Source organism: Oncorhynchus nerka, linkage group LG22 (assembly GCF_034236695.1).
Source record: "Oncorhynchus nerka isolate Pitt River linkage group LG22, Oner_Uvic_2.0, whole genome shotgun sequence".
Taxonomy (NCBI): Eukaryota; Metazoa; Chordata; class Actinopteri; order Salmoniformes; family Salmonidae; genus Oncorhynchus; species Oncorhynchus nerka.
In genome coordinates, this window is record NC_088417.1 from 55,569,929 (window position 1) to 55,597,454 (window position 27,526).

At 41.9% G+C, this 27,526-nt stretch overlaps 1 protein-coding gene and 1 long non-coding RNA gene across 3 annotated transcripts in view; one reads left to right on the top strand and one right to left on the bottom strand.

Annotated features, from left to right (window-relative positions):
- Positions 1-1,972: 1,972 nt before the first annotated feature.
- Positions 1,973-8,358, top strand: LOC115105385 (uncharacterized). The gene is made up of 3 exons (XR_003859860.2): positions 1,973-2,943; positions 6,339-6,499; positions 7,233-8,358. It is a non-coding gene; the product is annotated as an uncharacterized LOC115105385 (long non-coding RNA).
- The window catches only part of LOC115105384 (carbonic anhydrase 4-like), a 31,142-nt gene continuing 8,400 nt past the window's right edge, over positions 4,785-27,526 (bottom strand). Inside the window, exons 2-8 of one of the 2 annotated variants that reach the window (XM_029627363.2) lie at positions 16,119-16,163; positions 15,646-15,810; positions 12,764-12,909; positions 10,977-11,069; positions 9,056-9,122; positions 8,308-8,471; positions 4,787-7,408 (exon numbers count right to left, since the gene is read on the bottom strand). In XM_029627363.2, coding sequence (XP_029483223.1) covers positions 7,229-7,408; positions 8,308-8,471; positions 9,056-9,122; positions 10,977-11,069; positions 12,764-12,909; positions 15,646-15,810; positions 16,119-16,163 — 860 coding nt within the window. In that variant the 3' untranslated portion in view covers positions 4,787-7,228. Of the gene's footprint in view, positions 7,409-8,307; positions 8,472-9,055; positions 9,123-10,976; positions 11,070-12,763; positions 12,910-15,645; positions 15,811-16,118; positions 16,164-27,526 lie in introns of both variants that reach the window. The other variant, XM_029627365.2, reaches the window with a different exon arrangement.

The window sequence follows — 27,526 nt, forward strand, 5'->3', positions numbered from 1 at the left end:
TGAGTGAAAACATCCGAAGATCATCAAAGGTAAACGGTTAATTTGATTACTTTTCTGATTTTCGTGACCATGCTTCCTGGGAGTCTCGTGAGTGAAAACATCCGAAGATCATCAAAGGTAAACGGTTAATTTGATTACTTTTCTGATTTTCGTGACCACGCTTCCTGATGCTAAGTGTACATAATGCTATGCTAGGCTATCGATAAACTTACACAAACGCTTGGATTTCTTTCTCTGTAAAGCATCATTTCAAAATCTGAGACGACAGGTGGATTAACAAAAGGCTAAGCTGTGTTTTGCAATATTGCACTTGTGATTTCATGAATGTGAATATTTTTTAGTAATATTATTTGACTGTTGCGCTATGCTATTCAGCAGTTGCTGACGAAAATGATCCCGCGACAGGGATGGGTAGCGTCAAGAAGTTAATGGCGTCAGACCGAGGCTCTGCATCTGTCCTCGTGCTCCCTATCCTTAGTGCTGCTTTTGTTACCATCGATCATTGCGTTCTTTTGGAGAGATTGGAAACCCAAATTGGTCTACACAAACCATTTCTGGCCTGGTTTCGATCTTATCTATCGGAAAGATATCAGTTTGTCTCTGTGAATGGTTTATCGTCTGACAAATCAATTGTAAATTGCGTTGTTCCTCAATGTTCCGTTTTAGGACCACTATTGTTTTCACTATATATTTGACCTCCTGGTGATGTCATTCGGAAACATAATGTTAACTTTCACTGCAATGCGGATGATACAGAGCTGTACATTTCAATGAAACATGGTGAAGCCCCAAAATTGCCCTCCCTGGAAGCCTGTGTTTCAGACGTAACGAAGTGGATGGCGGCAAATGTTTTACTTTTAAACTCGGACAAAACAGAGATGCTTGTTCTAGGTTCCAAGAAACAAAGAGATCTTCTGTTGGATCTGACAATTAATCATCTCAAATAAAACTGTGAAGGACCTCGGCGTTACTCTGCACCTTGATCTCTCTTTTGACAAACAAATCAAGAATATTTCAAGGACAGCTTTTTTCCATCTTCGTAACATTGCAAAGATGATGTAGAAAAATTAATACATGCTTTTGTCACTTGTAGATTAGCCTACTGCAATGCTCTACTTTCCGGCTACCAGGATAAAGCACTAAATAAACTTAGTGCTCATGCTAAAGTTAGTGCTAAACATGGCTGCTAGAATCTTGACTAGAACCAACAAATTATATCATATTACTCCACTGCTAGACTCTCTAGGCTAGGGCTGATTTCAAGGTTTTACTGCTAACCTACAAAGCATTACATGGGCTTGCTCCTATCTATCTTTCTGATTTGGTCCTGCCGTACATACCTACAAGTACGCTACGGTCACAAGACACAGTCCTCCTATCTGTCCCTAGAATTTTAAGCAAACAGCTGGAGGCTGGGCTTTCTCCTATAGAGCTTCATTTTTATGCAATGGTCTGCCTGTCCATGTGAGAGATGCAGAATCGGTCTCAACCTTTAAGTCCTTATTGAAGACTCATCTCTTCAGTAGGTTCTATGATTGAGTGTAGTCTGGCCCAGGGGCGTGAAGGTGAACGGCACCGGAGAGGATAAACCGCCGTTGCTGTCTCTGATTGGCCGGTTCCCCCCCCTCTACTGGGATTCTCTGCCTCTAATTCTATTATGGGGGCTGAGTCACTGGCTTACTGGTGCTCTTTCATGCCGTCCCTAGGAGGGGTGCGTCACTTGAGTGGGTTGAGTCACTGACGGGATCTTCCTGTCCCGGTTGACACCCCCGTCGGGTTCGTGCCGTGGGTGAGGTCTTCGGGTCATGCCGTGGGGGAGGTCTTTGTGGGCTATACTCGGCCTTGACTCAGGGTAGTAGATTGGTGGTTGAATATATCCCTCCAGTGGTGTGGGGGCTGTGCCTTGGCAAAGTGGGTGTGGTTATATCCTGCCTGTTTGGCTCTGTCCGGGGGTATTGTCGGACAGGGCCACAGTGTCTCCCGACCCCTCCTGTCCCAGCCGCCAGTATTTATGCTGCAATAATTTATGTGTCGGGGTCAGTCAGTTATATCTGGAGTATTTCTCATGTCTTATCCGGTGTCCTGTATGAATTTAAGTTTTAAATCCCTCTAGTTCTCTCTCTCTCTTTTTCTCTCGCTCTCTGTCTTCTCTCTCTCTCTTTCACTCTCTCTCTTTCTCTCTCTCCCTCTTTCTCTCAGAGGACCTGAGCCCTAGGACCATGCCTCAGGACTACCTGGCCTGATGACTCCTTTCTGTCCCCAGTCCACCTGGTCATGCTGCTGCTCCAGATTTTAATCTATTCTGCCTGCAGCTATGGAACCCTGACCTGTTCACCGAACGTGCTACCTTGTCCCGGACCTGCAGTTTTGGACTCTACCACACCTGCTGTCTCTAACTCTTAATGATCGGCTATGAAAATCCAACTGACATTTACTCCTGATGTGCTGACCTGTTGCACCCTCTACAACCACTGTGATTATTATTATCTGACCCTGCTGGTAAAACGTCTATGAACGTTTGAACATCTTGGCCATGTTCTGTTGTAATCTCCACCCGGCACTGTCAGAAGAGGACTGGTCACCCTTCAGAGCCTGGTTCTAGGTTTCTTCCTAGGTTCTAGGAGTTTTTCCTAGCCACCGTGCTTCTACATCTGCATTGCTTGCTGTTTGGGGATTTAGGCTGGGTTTCTGTACAGCACTTTGTGACATCGGCTGATGTAAAAAGGGCTTTATAAAAACGTTTGATTGATTGATTGATCCACCTTATTGTCCAGAGACTGAACATTGACTCGTAACATACTAGGAAGTCCATTTTCTCAGCCTCACTAAAACGCCACCTCTCCTACCACGTTAACGCCTCTTACTGGGTAAGGAGCCAGGTGTGAGTAGGACTGTTTCAGAGGATCCAAATAAAGGGTTCAGCTCTGGAAAGCCGAATTTGAGGTGAGTAACCAACGATCTGATGTTCAAAAGTCTTGGCGGTCATAATAATTAATACCAGAAATGTTCTGAGCAAATTAAGTTTAAAAAAACCTCATAAAAACAATAGAAAACCGCAAAGTTGGACCGTCTCTGTCGGCATCATCTTACCAGGATTCTGTGTGTGTGTGCGCGCGCGTGTGCGTGCGTGTGCCAAAGACAGCACCCAAACACCCAGAACAAGTCAATTAGAAAAGGATTAGAGGACTGAGATCAGACTCTCTGCACTAGCAGAAACTGATAATTCCGAACCACAGACTTTGAGCCCCCAGATAAAATGAATCAGAGCCAGAACACTTGATCTTAGATTAGCACCTTTCAGGGTACAGTAGGGATTAGCAGTAACTTCGAAGCTGAGGCAGGAACCTGTGTTTGTCATTGAATCCAAAGAGCAGACACACTTACACATACACGTGTACACACACACCTTTTCTTGCTCATGCCAATCGGACATGGGAGTCGGGACAGGGAGCAAAATATGTGGACACCTGCTCGTCGAACAATGAACAATTTGACAATGAACCAGACAGACCAAAGCATTGAAAAGGCATGTCAGTAGTTTATTGTTCAATCGGAACACATTCTCCATATCACTTATAACATTTTCAAGCCTTACAAATAAACAAACAAAACTATTCAATAATTTTGAATGTCAACATAGATCATTCCAAGAGTACAGGTATTTTGAATTGGTCAGAAACCACTTGATAATGCAGTCAATGAAACTTTTTTGGGTTGGTTCTTCTTTCTGATAGATGTCGATATATAAACTTTTAAATACCTAGCTATATATAAATAACATCAACAGTGTGTCTTTATATGCTAATATACACATAAGGACCGATGCTGGGAGACGAGAAGCAAGTGCAGGGAGTGAACATTTAATGGATAATAGACAAGAAACAAACAAGGACAGCATCTGGACAGGGGAAAACGTAACGACATCAATGCTGACACGGGGAACAAACTGAGGAGCAGACAGATATAGAGGGGCAATCAACAAAGTAAAGGAGTCCAGTGAGTGCTGATGCGCGGAATGATGGTGACAGGTGTGCGTATTGAAGGACAGTCTGGTGCCCTCGAGCGCCAGAGAGGGGAAGTGGGAGCAGGCGTGACACATACAGTACATAAATACATGTGTACAAATGTCAGAGTATAGAAATATAACATTGGTGCGTTATGAAACAATGGAATATTTCTAATATAATCCCACTTCAATCTTGTCTTATTCACAAGAAACTCACAAATTTCTTGCTTGAATTAGCTAGATAGAAGCCATGTGAATAAATCAAATGAGAAGTAAAAATATTGAATGTAGTAATAATTCACAGTGGGTATAATTCAATGCATCCGAGACCCTGCAATACAAGCCATGAACACAAGTCGCATGTTCGCAAAGATGAACCTGAGACAGTTTAGTTGGCCTAGCTGGTGGAGAAGGAGTATAACGTTACTGAAGTGTCCATGGTGGCTGGGTGGAAGGCTGTGCTACAGTTGTACAGTCTGTATGGTACTTTACTGTAGTTCTGTTACAGCAAGATTCCAGCATGAGAGAACATGCAGATCAATGCTAAACATTTGATATGGATAATTGGTCAGAACACTGTAATGACAACGGTTCAATAAGGATCAATAAATGAGTCCATTTTTCAAATCAATTGATTCATCTACAGTGCCTTGCGAAAGTATTCGGCCCCCTTGAACTTTGCGACCTTTTGCCACATTTCAGGCGTCAAACATAAAGATATGAAACTGCATTTTTTTGTGAAGAATCAACAACAAGTGGGACACAATCATGAAGTGGAACAACATTTATTGGATATTTTAAACTTTTTTAACAAATCAAAAACTGAAAAATTGGGCGTGCAAAATTATTCAGCCCCCTTAAGTTAATACTTTGTAGCGCCACCTTTTGCTGCGATTACAGCTGTAAGTCGCTTGGGGTATGTCTCTATCAGTTTTGCACATCGAGAGACTGACATTTTTTCCCATTCCTCCTTGCAAAACAGCTCGAGCTCAGTGAGGTTGGATGGAGAGCATTTGTGAACAGCAGTTTTCAGTTCTTTCCACAGATTCTCGATTGGATTCAGGTCTGGACTTTGACTTGGCCATTCTAACACCTGGATATGTTTATTTTTTAACCATTCCATTGTAGATTTTGCTTTATGTTTTGGATCATTGTCTTGTTGGAAGACAAATCTCCGTCCCAGTCTCAGGTCTTTTGCAGACTCCATCAGGTTTTCTTCCAGAATGGTCCTGTATTTGGCTCCATCCATCTTCCCATCAATTTTAACCATCTTCCCTGTCCCTGCTGAAGAAAAGCAGGCCCAAACCATGATGCTGCCACCACCATGTTTGACAGTGGGGATGGTGTGTTCAGGGTGATGAGCTGTGTTGCTTTTACGCCAAACATAACGTTTTGCATTGTTGCCAAAAAGTTCACTTTTGGTTTCATCTGACCAGAGCACCTTCTTCCACATGTTTGGTGTGTCTCCCAGGTGGCTAGTGGCAAACTTTAAACAACACTTTTTATGGATATCTTTAAGAAATGGCTTTCTTCTTGCCACTCTTCCATAAAGGCCAGATTTGTGCAATATACGACTGATTGTTGTCCTATGGACAGAGTCTCCCACCTCAGCTGTAGATCTCTGCAGTTCATCCAGAGTGATCATGGGCCGCTTGGCTGCATCTCTGATCAGTCTTCTCCTTGTATGAGCTGAAAGTTTAGAGGGACGGCCAGGTCTTGGTAGATTTGCAGTGGTCTGATACTCCTTCCATTTCAATATTATCGCTTGCACAGTGCTCCTTGGGATGTTTAAAGCTTGGGAAATCTTTTTGTATCCAAATCCGGCTTTAAACTTCTTCACAACAGTATCTCGGACCTGCCTGGTGTGTTCCTTGTTCTTCATGATGCTCTCTGCGCTTTTAACGGACCTCTGAGACTATCACAGTGCAGGTGAATTTATACAGAGACTTGATTACACACAGGTGGATTGTATTTATCATCATTAGTCATTTAGGTCAACATTGGATCATTCAGAGATCCTCACTGAACTTCTGGAGAGAGTTTGCTGCGCTGCACTGAAAGTAAAGAGGCTGAATAATTTTGCACGCCCAATTTTTCAGTTTTTGATTTGTTAAAAAAGTTTGAAATATCCAATAAATGTCGTTCCACTTCATGATTGTGTCCCACTTGTTGATTCTTCACAAAAAATACAGTTTTATATCTTTATGTTTGAAGCCTGAAATGTGGCAAAAGGTCGCAAAGTTCAAGGGGGCCGAATACTTTTGCAAGGCACTGTATTTATTAATGAATGAATGAGTTAGTTATCTTAAACGCTGCTGTGTTTACCTTCTAGGTACTGAGTCTTCTGAATCACCCTGTCACTTGCCTCATGACCTATCAGCTCTTCGCCCCATCACTGCATCATCATCATTATCCTCCATCTCCTCCTCGTGGAACTCATGTGTGACTGGGGATCTGGGAGTCGGGACAGGGACAGTTCAGCCTCTTACCTCGGTAACACACAGAACCGCATGGTCCGTTGTGATCGTCATCAGCCTGTGCCCTTCTATTACCCTATGGTGGGTGATTCACCTGGAGCTAGGGGACCTCCGTTCCCCTCACCCCTCAGATAATTTGCCCGGCCCGTGGTGGGTGGCATAGAATCCCCACCTGACTCCTGACAGTGGTGGTGGAAATAGGAGTTGCAGAGGGAAAGGCAAGGCCATGGCATCTCTCTCTCCTCTCCTAGGTTTGAACTGGAGAGTATTTATGAGTGCTATCTATTATTAGCTTTGACCCACCATTCACACATTCCGTTCTAAGAACATGGTCACGTGCCAGTCTAATACCAACTAGGTCATGGATTTATTGACGTCTATGTTTAGACTCTAGTGCAGTGACCCAACGACCTGAGCACTGAGCAGAGGCTCCTCACATTTTGTATTGTAAATTTAGGCTGAGGACTATAAATTGATCTGACATTGGACAGGGAGGGAGGTTGAACCTATGGACTGTAGGACTTGTGAACTTCAGAACTTGAGCTACAGAACTCGATAATTCAAGAACTCATGAATCACTATGATGTATCATAAGGGCCTGGGGCATGTTGGTTTTCAGGCTGAATGTTTAGGGCATGGCTGTTGGTTGGTGCTGTACTTTAGTTTGTCAGTTGGTTTTTGGTTTTGAGAACTCATTGTGTTCATGCATGTCGTGGTGCGGCTCGCTCAGAATGCCTTCCTTCTTCTAGTTGGGCTGTGATAATCCCATCGCCATGGTGACGGAGGCCAAGAGGATTGCAGTGCTGGCCACTACCACAGCGCCTCCCGACCGGTACACCACGCGGCCATTGAGGGGCTGCACCGGCCGGAATGTGCCCACCATAGGCTTGCCATCCTTAAACTGGAGGTCTGAGAACACCCGCAGCTCGAAGATGGAAAGAACAGACAGGCACAAAGGTCACTGAGATGCAGTTGATATTAAAAGTAACAATAAGTATCATATAAAATGAACACAGTGTATCTACTGGTGCGTTTTGTTCAATTACTCAAAGCCAGACTAACAGACTCTCGTCACAGAAGTATTTTTAGACAGACAGAATGCTCGGCTCTCTACCACATAACTTCTCTGCTTCCAGGGTGTTTCATAATGTACAAACAGTGGTGGGAAAAGTACCCAGTTGTCATACTTGAGTAAAAGTAAAGATACCTTAATAGAAAATGACTCAAGGAAAAGTGAAAGTCACCCAATAAAATATTACTTGAGTAAAAGTCTAAAAGTATCTGGTTTAAAATGTAATTAAAAGTACAGTGGTAGAAAAAGTATGGAATTGTCATATTTGAGATAAAGTCAAAAGTGTAAGTAAATGTTAGCAATCAAGTTCCCTATATTAAGCAAACCAGACAGCACGATTTTCTTGTATTTTTTTTTATTTACAGATAGCCAGGTTCACACGCAAACATAAATTACAAACACAGTATTTGTGTTTAGTGAGTCATTTTTGTTGGGATGATTAGTGAGTCATCCCTTCAGAGGCTGTAGGGATGACAATGTGTTGATAAGTGTGTGAATTTACCTGCTGTCCTGTCTGAGCATTCGAAATGGAACGAGAACTTTTGGGTGTCAGGGAAAATGTATGGGAGTTAAAAAGTACACATTTTCTTTAGGAATGTAGTGGAGTAAAAGTAGTCAAAATATAAATACTTCAGTAAAGTACAGATACCCCCCAAAAACTTCTTAAGTAGTACTTCAAAGTATTTTTACTTGACCTATTTTTACTTTTACACCACTGGCCAGCAAGATGATGGGTTAACGAGCTGCTCTACCTGGTCTCTGCTGAGAGGGATGGGCTTCTCGAACACAGTCCAGATCACACACTCGGTACAGCCGGGGGTGGTGAGCGAGCCCTTGTAACGGTAGTAGTTGCTTAGGTTCTGCTGGGGAGGAATCAGCTGTTCCAGAGAAACTGACACCAGAGTTGTATTAGCACCTGCAACAACACAGCCCGTACATTGAGAAATTTTGAGCAATGAAACAAACAGACAAATTGTATTTGCTACACTGAAGTTATATTAATCTTAGCAAAACATTGGTGTTGGGTACCTGCAGACAAACGGAATGTGGGAGAAACAGAACAAATTGAGACAAATGATTTCTGCAGTGCACATGTTACATACTGTACAAAGTTACATTCATCGTAGCATGTATTCGTGAAAACGTTGGCCTCTTGGGGCTGATAGGGCAAGACACAGAGGAAAACATTGAAGAAATGAGGGAAGACATCTAATCACCTCAGCCTTTCTTGTTGATCGTTGCGCATCAACAAAATTAAACTACTGTATGTATGAACAGTATCTGTTACACAGGAACTAAAATACACAGAATGATTTATGTATTACATGTACAAAGATACATCAATCTTAGCAGATTCTCATTTCAGTGTCTCAGCAGTGAGTGAAGCTGTGTATGCAATTTTGTAAATCAAATTTATGAGACATGTCATATTGTTAGCAAGATGGATCTGAATAACACATACGGTTGCTAGAGGAAGCATTAGTTATGACATTTATTCACCAGTCGTCATGATGCGCTGGAGGGCTCTTACAACGGGGTCATATTTTCTGTTGGCACTGAGGGATTCCTGAAAACGATACGAAATAAGAATCATGACACATACATGTAAAGTGCCTTTGGAAAGTATTCAGACCCCTTGACTTTTTACACATTTTGTTACTTTACAGCCTTATTCAAAAATGGATTCAATTTTTTACTCATCAATCTACACACAACACCCCATAATGAAAAATATATATATTTTTGAAAATGTTGCTAATTTATTAAAAATATCACATTTACACAAATATTCAGACCCTTTACTCAGTACTATGTTGAAACACCTTAGGCAACGATTACAGCATTGAGTATTCTTGGGTATGACACAACAAGCTTGTCATACCTGTATTTGGGGAGTTTCTCCCATTCTTCTCTGCAGATCATCTCAAGCTCTTTCATGTTGCATGGGGAGCGTAGCTGCACAGTTATTTTCAGGTCTCTCCAGAGATGTTCGATCAGGTTCAAGTCCGGGCTCTGGCTGGGCCACTCAAGGAAATTCAGAGTCTTGTCCCGAAGCCAATCCTGCGTTGGCTTGGCTGTGTGCTTAGGGTAGTTGTCCTGTTGGAAGGTGAACCTTCAGTCTGAGGTCCTGAGCCCTCTGGAGCAGGTTTTCACCAAGGATCTCTCAGTACTTCGCTCTGTTCATCTTTTCCTCGATCGTGACTAGTCTCCCAGTCCCTGCTGCTGATGCTCATCCCCACAGCATGATGCTGCCACCACCATGCTTCACCGTAGGGATGGTGCCAGGTTTCCTCCAGATGTGAGGCTTGGCTTTCAGGCCAAATAGTTCAATCTTGGTTTCATCAGACCAAATAATCTTGTTTCTCATGGTCTGAGAGTCTTTAGGTGCCTTTTGGCTAACTCCAAGTGGGCTGTCACGTGCCTTTTCCTGAGGAGTGGCTTACGTCTGGTCACTCTACCATTAAGGCCTGATTGGTAGAGTGCTGCAGAGATGGTTGTACTTCTGGAAGGTTCTCCTATCTCCACAGAGGAACTCTAGAGCTCTGTCAGAGTGACCATCGGGTTCTTGGTCACCTACCTGACCAAGGCTCTAATCCCCCGAATACTCAGTTTGGTCAGGCGGCCAGCTCTAGAAAGAGTCTTGGTGGCTCTAAATATCTTGAATTTAAGAATGATGAAGGTCACTGTGTTCTTGGGGACCTTCAATGCTGCAGAAATGTTTTGGTACCGTTCCCCAGATCTGTGCCTCAACACAACCCTGTCTCAGAGCACTACGGACAATTGCTTCGACCTCATGGCTTGGTTTTTGCTCTGACATGCAACTGTGGGACCTTATATAAACAGGTGTGTGCCTTTCGAAATAATGTCCACTCAATTGAATTTTCCGCAGGTGGACTCCAATCAAGTTGTAGAAACATCTCAAGGATGATCAATGGAAACAGGATAAGCCTGAGCTCAATATCGAGTTTCATAGCAAACAGTCTGAATACTTATGTAAATAAGATATTTATGTTTTATTTTGACAAAATGTGCAAACATTTCTAAAAACTTTGTCATTATGGGGTATTGTGTGTAGATTGAGGGAAACAATTAATGAAATCGATTTTTAAATAAAGCTGTGATGTAACAAAATGTGGAAAAAGTCAAAGGTGTCTGAATACTTTCCGAAGTCATATCTACATACATCTCAACATATAAATATACGTATGCCTACATAATATTCTAAATCACATACAAGACAAAGACAGTAGATTTCCATTAGGGTTATTGCACGGTCCTATAATGCATGCATAATATAATGTAATATCATTATCCTCCACTTTTGAGTCTTGCCATGGATATATCTATTCAAAGTCCAAGATTGACTGGGTATGGCAAAGAGTTTGAGCAAATATGAATAAAAACATAATGAAATGTTAACCTCATAGAAAAATCCAAGGACTGCAACTCCTATAGGGTCTTTCAGGGCATCTTCCAATGTTGAATATTCCTCATTCATGTGAACAATATGCAGCTGTAGAAAAGAGTATCAATAGAAATGTGTTATAGATAATGTCACAAGCCATTCCCAATAGTAGCATTTAAACACCATCTGGGCTCAGGTTATGGATTTGTTATCAATGACAGAAATCGCAGAAAACTTTCACTCTCACTTGATTGTGTTTAATTGACCTTGAGAAAATGACAATCAAAACTTGTTTACAAAATAAATGCGTGCAATGACCTGTGCGTATATTGTTCTGCTGTTACAACCACTGTGTGTGTGTGTGCTTGCATGCGTATGGCCATCCTACAGTGCATTCGGAAAGTTTTCAGACTCCTTGAATATTTCCACATTTTGTTACAATACAGCCTTATTTTAAAGTTGATCAAAAAAAATGTACCTCATCAATCTACACAGAATACCTCATTATTACAACGCGAAAACAGTGTTTTAGACATTTTTGCAAATGTATTAAAAATAAAAAACAGAAATACCTTATTTACATATGAGATTCAAAATTGAGCTCAGGTGCATCCTGTTTCCATTGATCATCCTTGATGTTTCTACAACTTGATTGGAGTCCAACTGTGGTAAATTCAATTAATTGGACCTGATTTGGAAAGGCACACACCTGTCTATATAAGGTTGAACAGTTGACAGTGCATGTCAGTGCAAAAACGTAGCCATGAGGTCAAATTAATTGTCCGTAGAGCTCAGAGACAGGACTGTGTTGAGGCACCAAGACTCTTCCTAGAGCTGGCCGCCCAGCCAAACTGAGCAATTGGGGGAGAAGGTCCTTGTTCGGGGAGGTGACCAAGAACCCGATGGTCACTCTGACAGAGCTTCAGAGTTCCTCTTTGGAGATGGGAGAACCTTCCAGAAGGACAACCATCTCTGCAGCACTCCACCAATCAGGCCTTCATTGTAGAGTGGCCAGATGGAAGCCACTCCTCAGTAAAAGGCACATGGCAGCCCACTTGGAGTTTGCCAAAAGGCACCTAAAGACTCTCAGGGAATGTGAAACAAGTTTCTCTGGTCTGATGAAACCAAGACTAAACTCTTTGCCCTGAATGCCAAGTGTCACGTCTGGAGGAAACATGGCACCATCCGTATGGTGAAGCATAGTTGTGGCAGCATCATGCTGTGGGGATGTTTTTCAGCAGCAGGGACTGGGAGACTTGTCAGGATCAAGTGAAAGATGAACGAAACAAAGTACAGAGAGACCCTTGATGAAAACCTACTCCGGATTGCTCAGGACCTCAGACTGGGGCGAAGGTTCACCTGCCAACAGGACAACAACCATAAGCACATAGCCCAGACAACGCAGGAATGGTTTCGGGACAAGTCTATGAATGACCTTGAGTGGCCCAGCCAGAGCCCGGACTTGAACCTGATTGAACATTTCTGGAGACGGTCTGCAGAGAAGAATGGGAGAAACTCCCCAAATACAGATGTGCCAAGCTTGTAGCGTCATACTCGAGAAGACTCGAGTCTGAAATCGCTGCCAAAGGTGCTTCAACAAATTACTGAGTAAAGGGTCTGAATACTTATGTAAATTCAATATTTCTGTTTTCTCTGAAAACCTGTTTATGTTTTGTCATTATGGGGTATTGTGTGTAGATTGATGATGAGGAAAAAACAATATGATACATTTGAGAATAAGGCTGTAAAGTAAAAAGTCAAGGGGTCTGAATAGTTTCTGAATGCACTGTACATGACATTACCTCCATGGGGTACTGCTCTCCGTCGATAGTGTGTTCCGATCCTGGTCCTCCGTTCTTTCCCCAGTGCAGGTGAAACTGCACTACCTTATATGGCGTCTCCAGGTCTCCACCAATCACATACGGTTGGTGAGGCACATTCACTTGAACTTGAGGGGGAAGACACAGTGGAAATCAGACAACAAAGGACTAAAAAACTTTATATATATGTATAGAAAACTGCATGCTTTTGGGGGGAGGTGGGGATGTCAATGACTGGATGTTTTCTCTTTGAATTAAAACATTTCCAGGTAAAAGGCATATTTCTAAATGTGCACATTTTTACACAATTTTTAAAATTTTATTTCACCTTTTTTTAACCAGGTAGGCGAGTTGAGAACAAGTTCTCATTTACAACTGCGACCTGGCCAAGATAAAGCAAAGCAGTTCGACACATACAACAACACAGAGTTACACATGGAATAAACAAACATACAGTCAAAAATACAGTAGAAAAAGTATATATACAGTGTGTGCAAATTAGGTAAGATAAGGGAGGTAAAGGCAATAAATAGACCATGGTGGCGAAGTAATTACAATATACCAATTAAACACTGGTGTGATTGATGTGCAGAAGATGAATGTGCAAGTAGAGATACTTGGGTGCAAAGGAGCAAGATAAATAAATAAATACAGTAAGGGGATGAGGTAGTTGGATGAGCTATGTACAGGTGCAGTGATCTGTGAGCTGCTCTGACAGCTGGTGCTTAAAGCTTGTGAGGGAGATATGAGTCTCCAATTTTTGCAGTTCATTCCAGTCATTGGCAGCAGAGAACTGGAAGGAGAGGCGGTCAAAGGAAGAATTGGGGTAACCAGTGAGATATACCTCCTGGAGTGTGTGCTATGGGTGGGTGCTCCTATGGTGACCAGTGAGCTGAGATAAGGCGGGGCTTTACCTAGCAAAGACTTGTAGATGACCTGGAGACAGTGAGTTTGGCGAAGAGTATGAAGCGAGGGCCAGCCAATGAGAGCATACAGGTCACAGTGGTGGGTAGTATATGGGGCTTTAGTGACAAAATGGACGGCACTGTGATAGATTGCATCCAATTTGTTGAGTAGCGTCATCGCCGAAGTCGAGGATCGTTAGGATGGTCCGTTTTACGAGGGTATGTTTGGCATGAGTGAAAGATGCTTTGTTGCAAAATAGGAAGCCAATTCTAGATTTAATTTTGGATTGGAGATGCTTAATGTGAGTCTGGAAGGAGAGTTTACAGTCTAGCCATACACCTAGGTATTTGTAGCTGTCCACATATTCTAAATCAGAACCGTCTAGAGTAGTGATGCTGGACAGGCGGGCAGGTGCGGGCAGCGATCGGTTGAAAAGCGTGCATTTAGTTTTACTTGCATTTAAGAGCAGTTGGAGGACACAGAAGGAGAGTTGTATGGCATTGAAGCTCGTCTGGAGGTTAGTTAACACAGTGTCCAAAGAAGGGCCAGAAGTATACAGAATGGTGTCGTCTGCGTAGAGGTGGATCAAAGAATCACCAGCAGCAAGAGCGACATCATTGATGTATACAGAGAAGAGAGTCGGCCCGAGAATTGAACCCTATGGCACCCCCATAGAGACTGCCAGAGGTCCGGACAAAAGGCCCTCCGATTTTACACACTGAACTCTATCTGAGAAGTAGTTGGTGAACCAGGCAAGGCAGTCATGTGAGAAACCAATGCTGTTGAGCATGCTGATAAGAATGTGGTGATTGACAGAGTCGAAAACCTTGGCCAGGTCGATGAATACGGCTGCACAGTCATGTCTCTTATCGATGGCCGTTATGATATCGTTTAGGACCTTGAGCGTGGCTGAGGTGTACCCATGACCAGCTCTGAAACAAGAATGCATAGTGGAGAAGGTACGGTGGGATTCGAAATGGTCAGTAACCTCTTGGTGCGTAAAATCCCTCTAGTGGGATCAAAATCGACAACATCTGGTGAAATCGGAGCACGCCAAATACAAAATCGTAATATTGAACATTCATGAAAATACAAGTGTCCTACATCATTTAAAAGCTTAACTTCTTGTTAATCCAGACGCTTTGTCAGATTTCAAAAAGGCTTTACGGCGAAAGCATACCATGCGATTATCTGAGGACAGCGCCCCTCTTGCGAAAGCATTACAAACATTTTCCAAACAAGCAGAGGCAGAAATAGCGATGAAATAAATCCCTTACCTTTGAAGATCTTCCTCTGTTTGCAATCCCAAGGGTCCCAGACACATAACAAATGGTCCTTTTGTTCGATAAAGACCTTCTTTATATCCCAAAAAAGTCAGTTTAGTTGGCGCGCTTGATTCAGTAATTCAGTTTCCCTCGTTCAAAATGCATACAAATCAAAAGTTACCAATAAACTTCGTCCAAACAAGTCAAACAATGTTTCTAATCAATCCTCAGATACCCTAATACGTAAATAAACAATACAATTTAAGACGGAGAATAGTATGTTCATTACCTGAGATAAATAACAACGTGTGCGCTCTCATCCACGCGCCCCACAATACTACAGTCAAAATGGGAGCCACCTAGAAAAACTACAAATTCTAGCTAATTTTTCAAAAAACAAGCCTGAAACTCTTTCAAAGGACTGTTGACATCTAGACATCTGTTATACTCACATACATTATTTTAACAGTTTTAGAAACGTCAAGAGTGTTTTCTATCCAATACTACATGATTCCATGTGTTATTTCGTAGTTTTGATGTCTTCACTATTATTCTACGATATAGAAAATAGTACAAATTAAGAAAAACCCTTGAATGAGTAGGTGTTCTAAAACTTTTGACCGGTAGTGTATGTTTTTAAGGATGTGCGTATGACCACAAACATTTATATAGACTGGCCTAAATTAAACATACCAGAGTGTCCATTGTTTTTGATCAGGCCACTGAAGGAATCCTGGTATTTTCTGAACTGGAAGGGTGTGAGGCGCTCATCTGGTAGGGTCTTCCTGTGGACGATGTTGATGGGGGATTGGGCTCTGCCTTCACAGTCTTTGTTGGCATGGTACCACTTCTCAGGTCCTGTAGAACGGTGAGGAGAGAAAATACTGTACACCATCAAGCCCTGACCGCAAGCCCCAAACGAGGAATGTTCAAGTTTATGTTTGTCTGAGTAAAACTGTTTTGAAAGGGTAAGTGTTTAAATGGGAGGTTAGGGAGGGACAGGTATGGATGGATAGGTGGGTGTAGAGGAAGTGGATTTGTGGCTGTAACTGTCAACTCCCTCCTTTTAACAACTTGAACTTGTGACTGTGACACAAAGGTAAGAGAGGATCCAAGTCAGTGCAGTGTGTTGCATGGAAAGTTCAGTCACGGTGTATCAAAATCACCATTACAAGGGGTGGCACAGGTATGCTGGGACTGGTAGCACCAATCTGGAACAACAGGAGAAACATAAGGGAGCCACATGGTCAGTAGTATACTCCATACATAAAATAGAATCAAATTACACCTTACATCTGTTTTATGACTGTAATACATTGTTAAAGACCTGCTTCAGGTTCCCTAGCACCTAATTTATCATCTGATTTACTTAACAAATCTAAATAGGCAGTCCAGGTATCCTCATGACATGGCACAAGTGGGGGGGGTGGGCCTTTCCTGTTTTGTCCGCTATTGCTCTTCTTTTGTTCCCGCACGCAAGGGGGGAGGCCGATGACCTCAGAGTGCACCCATCAGACCAACTCCTTGAAATGCCAACTCCTTGAATTTGTGTCTAAAAAAACCTATATTTTGCTCAAAACATGTTTTTTTTACCCTTTAAGACATGGCCCGGTAGTAAGATTTTTTTTTAAACCTCCCGCTTTGGGCTGGATGTGTCAATAATTAGTTCATACATGCATAATCTTTGAGCATAATTATTGTCTTACCTGAATTAGTCACGAAATGCCTAGTTTGAAATCCACTGTTTTCTGGCATCTGTGCGACACCATTTTCCCTACATTTACCCCCACAAGGGCCAGCCCAATAGAAATTTGAATTTATGCCAATGAGCTTCAGAACCTCGCCATTTGTGTGACAGCTAGCAGGACATGCACACAGTAGAGCAAGAGAGAGAGCAATTACATGGTGCACATATCTGCACATTTGTGACGTAGTACGCAATTTTCGTGGCCGGTACTTTCAGAACTACTGGCAGAAGTAAACAAAAGTTCTAGAGATAATCTTTAAAAGGGGCAATCAGCAGTTGCTTAATCCGTTATTGGACTAAATTTATAATATGTACCAATTGATTCTTGAAGAATATAACTTAAATGCCTCATGAGCATAGTTTAACCGCTGTACCCCATCAGAACACAAAATATAAGCTTGTTTTACTCCAATGCTAGTAAACAAAGTAAATGTAAACAAACACTGTATAGCCTCAAAACATGGTTAGAGATACAATTTCGATATCATGGACACATCCATATCGCTGTCCATGAATTTGAAAGTGATTATATCTCCAGCCCCATCCCTCAGCTTTTTATGGAAACAGTGGTGGGGAGAACGCTTTGTTATTGTTTCAACTGCTTATTTGCCCTTAAGTGTGTGTACTTTACTGTATATACAGTGCCTTTGGAAAGTATTCAGACCCCTTGACCTTTTCCACATTTTGTTGAAATTGATTAACTAAATAAAAATCCTCAGCAACCTACACACAAAACCCCATAAAGACAAAGCGAAAACAAGTTTTTTGAAAAGTTTGTAAATGTATTACAAATAAAAAACAGAAATACCTTATTTACAGAATTATTCAGACCCTTTGCTATCAATCAAATTTCAATCAAATGTATTTCTAAAGCCCTTTTAACATCAGCCGATGTCACAAAGTGCTGTACAGAAACTCAGCCTAAAACCCCAAACAGCAAGCAATGCAGATGTAGAAGCACGGTGGCTAGAAAGGCCAAAACCTAGGAAGAAACCTAGAGAGGAACCAGGCTCTGAGGGTTGGCCAGTCCTTTTCTGGCTGTGCAGGGTGGAGATTAGCCAAGTTGGCCAAAATGTTAAAACATTCATAGACGTTTTACCAGCAGGGTCAAATAATAATAGTCACAGTGGTTGTAGAGTGTGCAACAGGTTAGCACATCAGTAGTAAATGTCAGTTGGCTTTTCATGGCCGATCATTCAGAGTTAGAGACAGCAGGTCCGGGACAAGGTAACACGTCCGGTGAACAGGTCAGGGTTCCATAGTCGCAGAAAGAACAGTTGAAACTGGAGCAGCAGCACGACCAGGTGGACTGGGGACAGCAAGGAGTCATCAGGCAAGGTAGTCCTGAGGAATGGTCCTAGGGCTCAGGTCCTCCGAGAGAAGAGAGAATTAGAGGGAGCATGCTTAATGCCAGGTCGCAGTTGTAAATGAGAACTTGTTCTCAACTGGCCTACCTGGTTAAATAAAGGTGAAATCATTTTTAACCTCTCTATATGTTGTGTTCAAAGTAAACTGCCTGTTACTCAGGCCCAGAAGCTGGGATATGCATATAATTGATTGATTTGGATAGAAAACACTCTAAAGTTTCTAAAACGGTTAACCTCTTCAACCTATGGGGGCGCTATGTCATTATTGGATAAAAAAAAAACGTGCCCGTTTTAAGCGCAATATTTTGTCACGAAAAGATGCTCGACTATGCATATAATTGGCAGCTTTGGAAAGAAAACACTCTGACGTTTTCAAAACTGCAAAGATATGATCTGTGAGTGCCACAGAACTCATGCTACAGGCGAAACCAAGATGAAACCTCAAACAGGAAATTAGCAGAATATTTGAGGCTCTGTTTCCCATCGTCTCCTTATATGGCTGTGAATGTGCCATGAATGAACTTGAGCTCTCTGCCGTTCGTCCAAGATGTCTGCAGCATTGTGACATTTGTAGGCATATCATTGGAAGATTGACCATAAGAGACTACATTTACCAGGGGTCCGCCCGGTGTCCTGTGTCGAAATTATTGCGTAATCTCTAGGACCATGTGCGTTCCATTTCTTCAGAAGAGAAAGTCAACTGCCACGATGGATTTATCGTCGATAGATATGTGAAAAACACCTTGAGGATTGATTCTAAACATCGGTTTGCAATGTTTCTGTCGATATTATGGAGTTAATTTGGAAAAAAGTTCACGTTTTAATGACTTAATTGTCGTTTTTTTTCTTACCCAAACATGATGGAGAAAATGGAGCGATTTGTCAACACAAATAATATTTTTGTAAAAACGGAACATTTGCAATCTAACTGAGAGTCTCCTCATTGAAAACATCTGAAGTTCTTCAAAGGTAAATTATTTTATTTGAATGTTTTTCTGGTTTTTGTGAAAATGTTGCTTGCTGAATGTCAGGCATGTCAGGCATAATACTATGCTAGGCTATCAATAGTGTTACACAAATGCTTGTTTTGCAATGGTTGAGAAGCATCTTTTTTAAATCTGAGATGACAGTGTTGTTAACAAAAGGCTAAGCTTGAGAGCAAATAGATTTATTTCATTTTTATTTCATTCATTATGCTAATGAGCTTGCGGATAGATTTACACAATCCTGGACACAGGTTTCTTTCGTAGCTAAACGTGACGCAGAAAACGGAGCGATTTGTCCTGCACAAATAATCTTTTTGTAAAAACTGAACATTTGCTATCTAACTGAGAGTCTCCTCATTGAAAACATCTGAAGTTCTTCAAAGGTAAATGATTTTATTTGAATGTTTTTCTGTTTTTTTGTGAAAATGTTGCCTGCTGAATGCTAACGCTAAATGCTACGCTAAATGCTACGCTAGCTATCAATAGTGTTACACAAATGCTTGTTTTGCAATGGTTGAGAAGCATATTTTGAAAATCTGAGATGACAGTGTTGTTAACAAAAATCTAAGCTTGAGAGCTAGCATATTGATTTAATTTCATTTGCGATTTTCATGAATAGTAAACGTTGCGTTATGGTAATGAGCTTGAGGCTGTATTCACGATCCCGGATCCGGGATGGCTCGTCGCAACAGGTTAAATAATGTCTGTGAGTATAACAGAACTGATTTGGCAGGCAAAACCCCGAGGACAAACCATCCAGGGGTAAAAAATATTTAGGTCATAGGATTTTCCAATAGTTTTTTTGGGATACCCTTATTATTAGGAACCTGGTTGCAGTTCCTATGTCTTCCACTAGATGTCAACAGTCTTCAGAAATTGTTCGATGTTTTTCTTTTGAGAAATGAAGAAGTAGTCCTATTCATTGTAAGTGTCACTCCAGGTGGACTCTACTGTTGGTGCGCGTGAACTGGAGCGCACTTCACATGGTTTTTATCCGGTATTAGAAACAGTTTATTCCGTCTTAAATTGTATCGATTATTTACGTTTTAGGGTATCTGAGGTTGGATTGGATTGGCCCGACCAACCAGTGCTCCCGCACATTGGCTAACCGGGCTATCTACATTGTGTCCCACGACTCGCCAACCCCTCTTTTTAATACCTGTTGTATTTGGCACACGTGACAAATCAACTTTGATTTGATTTGATTAGGAACGTTGTTTGAAATGTTTGGACCATGTTTGGACCAAAGCGGCTGGACCAAGTTTACAGGTAACTCAGATATTTGTAGGCATGTTGGGCGAGTTGAAACTGGTGTATTTCTGAATAAAACGCGCCATATAAATGGACATTTTTGGGACATAAAGAAGGACATTATCAAACAAAAGAACCATTTGTGATGTTTCTGGGACATTTTGGAATGCCAACAGAAGAAGATCTTCAAAGGTAAGGCATTAATTATTTTGCCATTTCTGACTTTTGTGGCGCACCTGCCTGGTTGAAATATGATTTTCATGTGTTTGATGCGGGATGCTGTCCTCAGATAATCACATGGTTTGCTTTCGCCGTAAAGCCTTTTTGAAATCTGACACAGTGGCTGGTAACAAGAAGTTACCCTTTATTTTGATTTATAACACATATATTCTCAAGAATGTTAAATATTTGAATTTGGTATTTTTGAATTTGGCGCTCTACAATTTCACCGGATGTTGGCCAGGTGGGACGCTACCGTCCCACCGTGCCCTAAGAAGTAAAACAATTCAAATAAATTCACACAGGACACCGAATAAGACAGGATAAATAGAGCCCCCGACACAAACTATTGCAGCATCAATACTGGAGGCTGAGACAGGAGACACTGTGGCCCCGTCCGACGATACCCCCCGACAGGGCCAACCAGGCAGGATATAACCCCACCCACTTTTCCACAGCACAGCCACTGGAGGGATGTCTTCAAACCACCAACTTACTACCCTGAAACAAGGCCGAGTATAGCCCACAAAGACCTCCCCCACGGCATGGCCCGAAGACCTCACCCACGGCACGAACCCGAGGGGGGCGCCAACCCGGGACAGGAAGATCACGTCAGTGACTCAACCCACTCAAGTGACACACCCCTCCTAGGGACGGCATGGAAAAGCACCAGTAAGCCAATGACTGTAATAGGGTTCGAGGCAGAGAATCCCAGTGGAGAGAGGGGAACCGGCCAATCAGAGACAGCAAGGGTGGTTCGTTGCTCCAGTGCCTTTCCGTTCACCTTCACACCCCTGGGCGAGACTACACTCAATCATAGGACCTACTGAAGAGATGAGTCTTCAATAAAGACTTAAAGTTCGAGGCCGAGTCTGTGTCTCTCACATGGGTAGGCAGACCATTCAATAAGAAATTAGCTCTATAAGAGAAAGCCCTGCCTCCAGCTGTTTGCTTAGAAATTCTAGGGACAATAGTGTATGTGGAAAGATCTTTATATTGTAAAGATAGGTAGCAGCAAGCTCATGTAATGCCTTGTAGTTTAGCAGTAAAATCTTGAAATCAGCCTTCATTTATTTATTTATGTAACCTTTATTTAACTAGGCAAGTCAGTTTAAAAACAAATTATTATTTACAGTGACGGCCTCCCAGAAAGCAAAAGACCTCCTGCGGGGACGGGGGCTGGGATTTAAAAAAATAACATATAAATATAGGACAAAACACACATCACAGCAAGAGATACAACACAACACTAGATAAAGAGAGACCTAAGACAACAACATAGCAAGGCAGCAACACACAACAACACAGCATGGTAGCAAAACAACATGGTACAAACATGATTGGGAACAGACAACAGCACAGAGGGTAGGAAGGTAGAGACAACAATACATCAAGCAAAGCAGCCACAACTGTCAGTAAGTGTGTCCATGATTGAGTCTTTGAATTAAGAGATTGAGATAAAACTGTCCAGTTTGAGTGTTTGTTGCAGCTCGTTCCAGTCGCTAGCTGCAGCGAACTCAAAAGACGAGGCCTAAGAGGGTTTCATAACCTCACTAGGGTAGGGGGCACTATTTTAATCTCCGGATGAAAAGTGTGCCCAAAGTAAACTGCCTGTTTCTCAGGCGCAGAAGCTAGGATATGCATATAATTGGTAGATTTGGATAGAAAACACTCTAAGATAATGTCTGTGAGTATAACCGAACTGATATGGCAGGCGAAAACCTGAGAAAAATCCATCCAGGAAGTGGGATTTTTTATGTTTGCAGTTTTCCATTGACTGCCTATACAGATTCCAATGACTTAGGACTCAAAGTGCACTTCCTATGGCTTCCAATAGATGTCAACTGTCTTTAGAAATTGTTTCAGGCTTGTATTCTGAAAAATGAGGGAGTAAGACCACTCTGAATGAGTGGTCTGGGAAAGTCACCAGAGCTGTCTGCTGCATGCGACCGAGAGAGTGCTTTCTTGTTTTCCTTTTTTATTGACAACGTTATTGTCCGGTTGAAATATTATTGATTATTATGACTAAAAACAACCTGAGGATTGATTATAAAAATCGTTTGACATGTTTCCACGAACTTTACTGATACTTTTCGGATTTTTCGTCTGCCTGTTATGACTGCCTTTGAGCCTGTGGATTACTGAACAAAACGCGCCAACAAAACGGAGGTCTTTGGATATAAAAAGGGACTTTATTGAACAAAATGAACATTTATTGAGTAAATATGAGTCTTGTAAGTGCAACCATATGAAGATCATCAAAGGTAAGTGATTAATTTTATTGCTATTTCTGACTTTTGTAACGCTCTACTTGGCTGGTAACTGTTTGTAATGATTTGTCTGCTGGGCGCTGTCCTCAGATAATTGCATGGTATGCTTTCACCGTAAAAGCCTTTTTGAAATCTGACACAGAGGTTGGATTAACCTCTTGGAACACTAGGGGTAGTATTTCATTTTTGGATGAAAAAACGTTCCCGTTTTAAACAAGATATTTTGTCATGCAAAGATGCTCGACTATGCATATAATTGACAGCTTTGGAAAGAAAACACTCTGACGTTTCCAAAACTGCAAAGATATTATCTGTGAGTGCCACAGAACTGATGCTACAGGCGAAACCAAGATGAAACTTCAAACAGGAAATGAGCAAACTTTTTGAGGCGCTGTTTTCCATTGTCTCCTTATATGGCTGTGAATGCGCCCTGAACGAGTCTACACTTTCTGCCGTTTCCCCAAGGTGTCTGCAGCATTGTGACGTGTTTGTAGGCATATCATTGGAAGATTGGCCATAAGAGACTACATTTACCAGGTGTCCGCCCGGTGTCCTTTGTCGAAATTGGTGCGTAATCAATCTCCAGCTGCAAGCATTCTTCCATGTGATTCAGAGGAGAGAGCAGACTTCCACGAACGATATATCATCGAAGAGATATGTGAAAAACACCTTGAGGATTGATTCTAAACAACGTTTACCATGTTTCAGTCGATATTATGGAGTTAATTTGGAAAAAAGTTTGGCGTTTTGATGACTGAATTTTCGTTTTCATTTGGTAGCCAAACGTGACGAACAAAACGGAGCGATTTCTCCTACACAAAGAATCTTTGCATCACCAGTTGGTCTTGCGACGGGTAAACATTTGCTATCTAACTGAGAGTCTCCTCATTGAAAACATCCGAAGTTCTTCAAAGGTAAATGATTTTATTTGAATGCTTTTCTTGTTTTTGTGAAAATGTTGCCTGCTGAATGCTACGCTAAATGCTACGCTAGCTATCAATAATCTTACACAAATGCTTGTTTTGCTATGGTTGAAAAGCATATTTTGAAAATCTGAGATGACAGTGTTGTTAACAAAAGGCTAAGCTTGAGAGCTAATATATTTATTTAATTTCATTTGCGATTTTCATGAATAGGTAACGTTGTGTTATACTAATGAGCTTGCGGGGATAAATACACTCCTGGATACAGGTTTTTTTCGTAGCCAAACGTGAATGACAAAACGGAGCAATTTGTCCTAAACAAATAATATTTTGGGAAAAACTGAACATTTGCTATCTAACTGAGAGTCTCCTCATTGAAAACATCTGAAGTTCTTCAAAGGTAAATGATTTTATTTGAATGCTTTTCTTGTTTTTGTGAAAATGTTGTCCGCTGAATGCTACGCTAAATGCTATGCTAGCTATCAATAATCTTACACAAATGCTTGTTTTGCTATGGTTGAAAAGCATATTTTGAAAATCTGAGATGACAGTGTTGTTAACAAAAGGCTAAGCTTGAGAGCTAGCATATTTATTTCATTTCATTTGCGATTTTCATGAATAGTTAACGTTGCGTTATGGTAATGAGCTTGAGGCTGTAATGATCCCGGATCCGGGATGGCTAGAATCAAGAGGTTAACAAGAAGTTCATCTTTCAGCCGATGTATAACACTTGTATGTTTATTTTATTAATTTTTATAATGAGTATTTCTGTTTTTGAATTCGGCGGTCTACAATTTCACTGGATGTTGGCCAGGTGGGATGCTAGCGTCCCACAGACCATAGAGAAGATAAATAAGCATCACCAGTTGGTCTTGCGACGGGTATACAGAGATTACCAGTTTACAGAGGAGTATAGAGTGCAGTGATGTGTCCTATCAGGAGCATTGGTGGAAAATCTGATGGCCGAATGGTAAAGAACATCTAGCCACTCGAGGGCACCCTTACCTGCTGATCTATAAATGATGTCTCCGTAATCTAGTATGGGTAGGCTGGTCATCTGAATCAGGGTTAGTTTGGCAGCTGGGGTGAAAGAGGAGCGATTATGACAGAAAAAAACAAGTCTTGATTTAACTTTAGCCTGCAGCTTTGATATGTGCTGAGATAAGGACAGTGTACCGTCTAGCCATACTCCCACGTACTTGTATGAGGTGACTACCTCAAGCTCTAAACCCTCAGAGGTAGTAATCACACCTGTGGGGAGAGGGGCATTCTTCTTACCAAACCACATGACCTTTGTTTTGGAGGTGTTCAGAACAAGGTTAATGGTAGAGAAAGCTTGTTGGACACTAAGAAAGCTTTGTTGTAGAGCATTTAACACAAAATCTGGGGAGGGGCCAGCTGAGTATAAGACTGTATCATCGGCATATAAATGGATGAGAGAGCTTTCTACTGCCTGAGCTATGTTGTTGATGTAAATTGAGAAGAGCGTGGGGCCTAGGATTGAGACTGGTACTCCCTTGGTGACAGGCAGTGGCTGAGACAGCAGATTTTCTGACTTTATACACTGCACTCTTTGAGAGAGGTACTTAGCAAACCAGGCCAAAGACCCCTCAGAGACACCAATACTCCTTAGCAGGCCCACAATAATGGAATGGTCTACTGTATCAAAAGCTTTGGCCAAGTCAATAAAAATAGCAGCACAACATTGCTTAGAATCAAGGGCAAGCCAATCAGTTGACTATTGACAAGTTTTTCCAACGCTTTTGATAAACAGGCAAAATAGAAATAGGCTTATAACAGTTAGAATCAGCTTGATCTCCCCCTTTGAATAAAGGATGAACCGTGGCTGCCTTCCAAGCAGTGGGAACCTCCCCAGAAAGGAGAGACAGGTTTAAAAGGTTGGAGATGGGCTGGCGATGACAGGGACAGCAACCTTAAAGAAGAAAGGGTCTAAACCATCTGACCCAGATGTTTTTTTGGGGTCAAGTTTCAGGAGCTCCTCTTGCACCTCGGGCTCAGTGACTGCCTGCTGGGAGAAACTTTGTAGCAGGGGAAAAAGAGGGAGAAGCATCGGAGATAGTCGCATTAGAAGGGGTGGGAGATGAGGAAATGTTGGACGGGCAAGGAGGCATGACTGAGTCAAATAGGAATCCTGACTTAATGAAGTGGTGTTTAAAGAGCTCAGCCATGTGCTTCTTGTCAGTAACAACCACATAATCAACTTTAAGGGACACGGGCAGCTGTGAGGAGGAGGGTTTATTCTCCAGGTCTTTAATCATTTTCCAGAACCTAGTTCTACCTTTGGCCTGCCGGATTTTTTTTTTTTTTTTTTACCTTTAGTTAACCAGGCAAGTCAGTTAAGAACACATTCTTATTTTCAATGACGGCCTAGGAACAGTGGGTTAACTGCCTGTTCAGGGGCAGAACGACAGATTTGTACCTTGTCAGCTCGGGGATTTGAACTCGCAACCTTCCGGTTACTAGTCCAACGCTCTAACCACTAGGCTACCCTGCCGCTCCGGATAGCCTGAGTGCACTTATTTCTCATTTGCCTGAGTATGCGTGTGCCGAGCCTTTCGCCAAATGCAATTCTTGAGGTGGAGTAACTCTGCAAGATCACGGTCAAACCAGGGGCTGAACCTGTTTTTAATTCTCATTTTCTTTACGTGGGTCGTGTTTGTTAACAATACCACTGAAAATATTTTAAAAAAAGGTCCAAGCATCCTCGACAGAGGGGATCAAGCTGATTCTATAACATTTTACAGAGGCCAGTTCATGAAGGAAGGCTCGCTCATTAAAGTTTTTCAGCAAGTGTCTATGACAAATCAGGACAGGTAGTTTCACTGAGCAGCCATTACGAACACAGGCTGTTAAACAGTGATCACTAAGGTAATTACAGAAAACACCAGACTGATACCTGTCAGGATTATTTGTGAGGATAACATTGTGGAGAGTAGCCTTTTCTGGGTGTTTGGAGTCATACCTTGTGGGATTGGTAATAATCTGAGAAATATTTAGGGAGTCCCATTGCTTTAGGACTTGGTCAGGTGGTTCAAGCATCAGATTTTGTGTAAGGGGCCAGGAGGGCAGGTAGGGTACAGGCCGGTGCTGATGGAGGGCGATAGCACCCAGCAACAGTCAACAAAGAGCTATTTGAATGTTTAATATATAAAACCAGTGAATAAGATTGTTTGGAGATAGACTTGGTGGAGACAACCGAGCACTGAAGGTGATTCTTGGTAAAGATTGCCACTCCCCCACCTTTGGAAGATCTGTCTTGCCGAAAAAGGTTATAACCAGAATGGTTTACATCAGTATTCAAAACACTCTTCCTTATCCACAAATGTTTTAGTTCTAGTCAAGATTCTAGCAGCCATGTTTAGCACTAAATGAAGTGTATTTATGAAAGTAGAGCATTGCAGTAGTTTAATCTAGTAGTGACAAAAGCAGGGATACAGGGATCATTTTTGGAGAGAAAGTTTCAGATTTTTGCAATGTTACGAAGATGGAAAAAAGCTGTCCTTGAAATATTCTTGAAATGTTCGTCAAAAGAGAGATCAAGGTCCTGAGTAATGCCGAGGTCCTTCACAGTTTTATTTGAGACGACTCTACAACTATCAACCTAGAACTAGCACCTCTGTCCAAGTTTAAAAGTAAAACATTTGCCGCCATACACTTCCTTATGGCTGAAACACAGGCTTCCAGGGAGGGCAATTTTTGGGCTTCACCATGTTTCATCGAAATGTACAGCTGTCCGCATAGCAGTGAAAGTTAAAATTATGTTTCCAAATGATATCACCAAGAGGTAAAA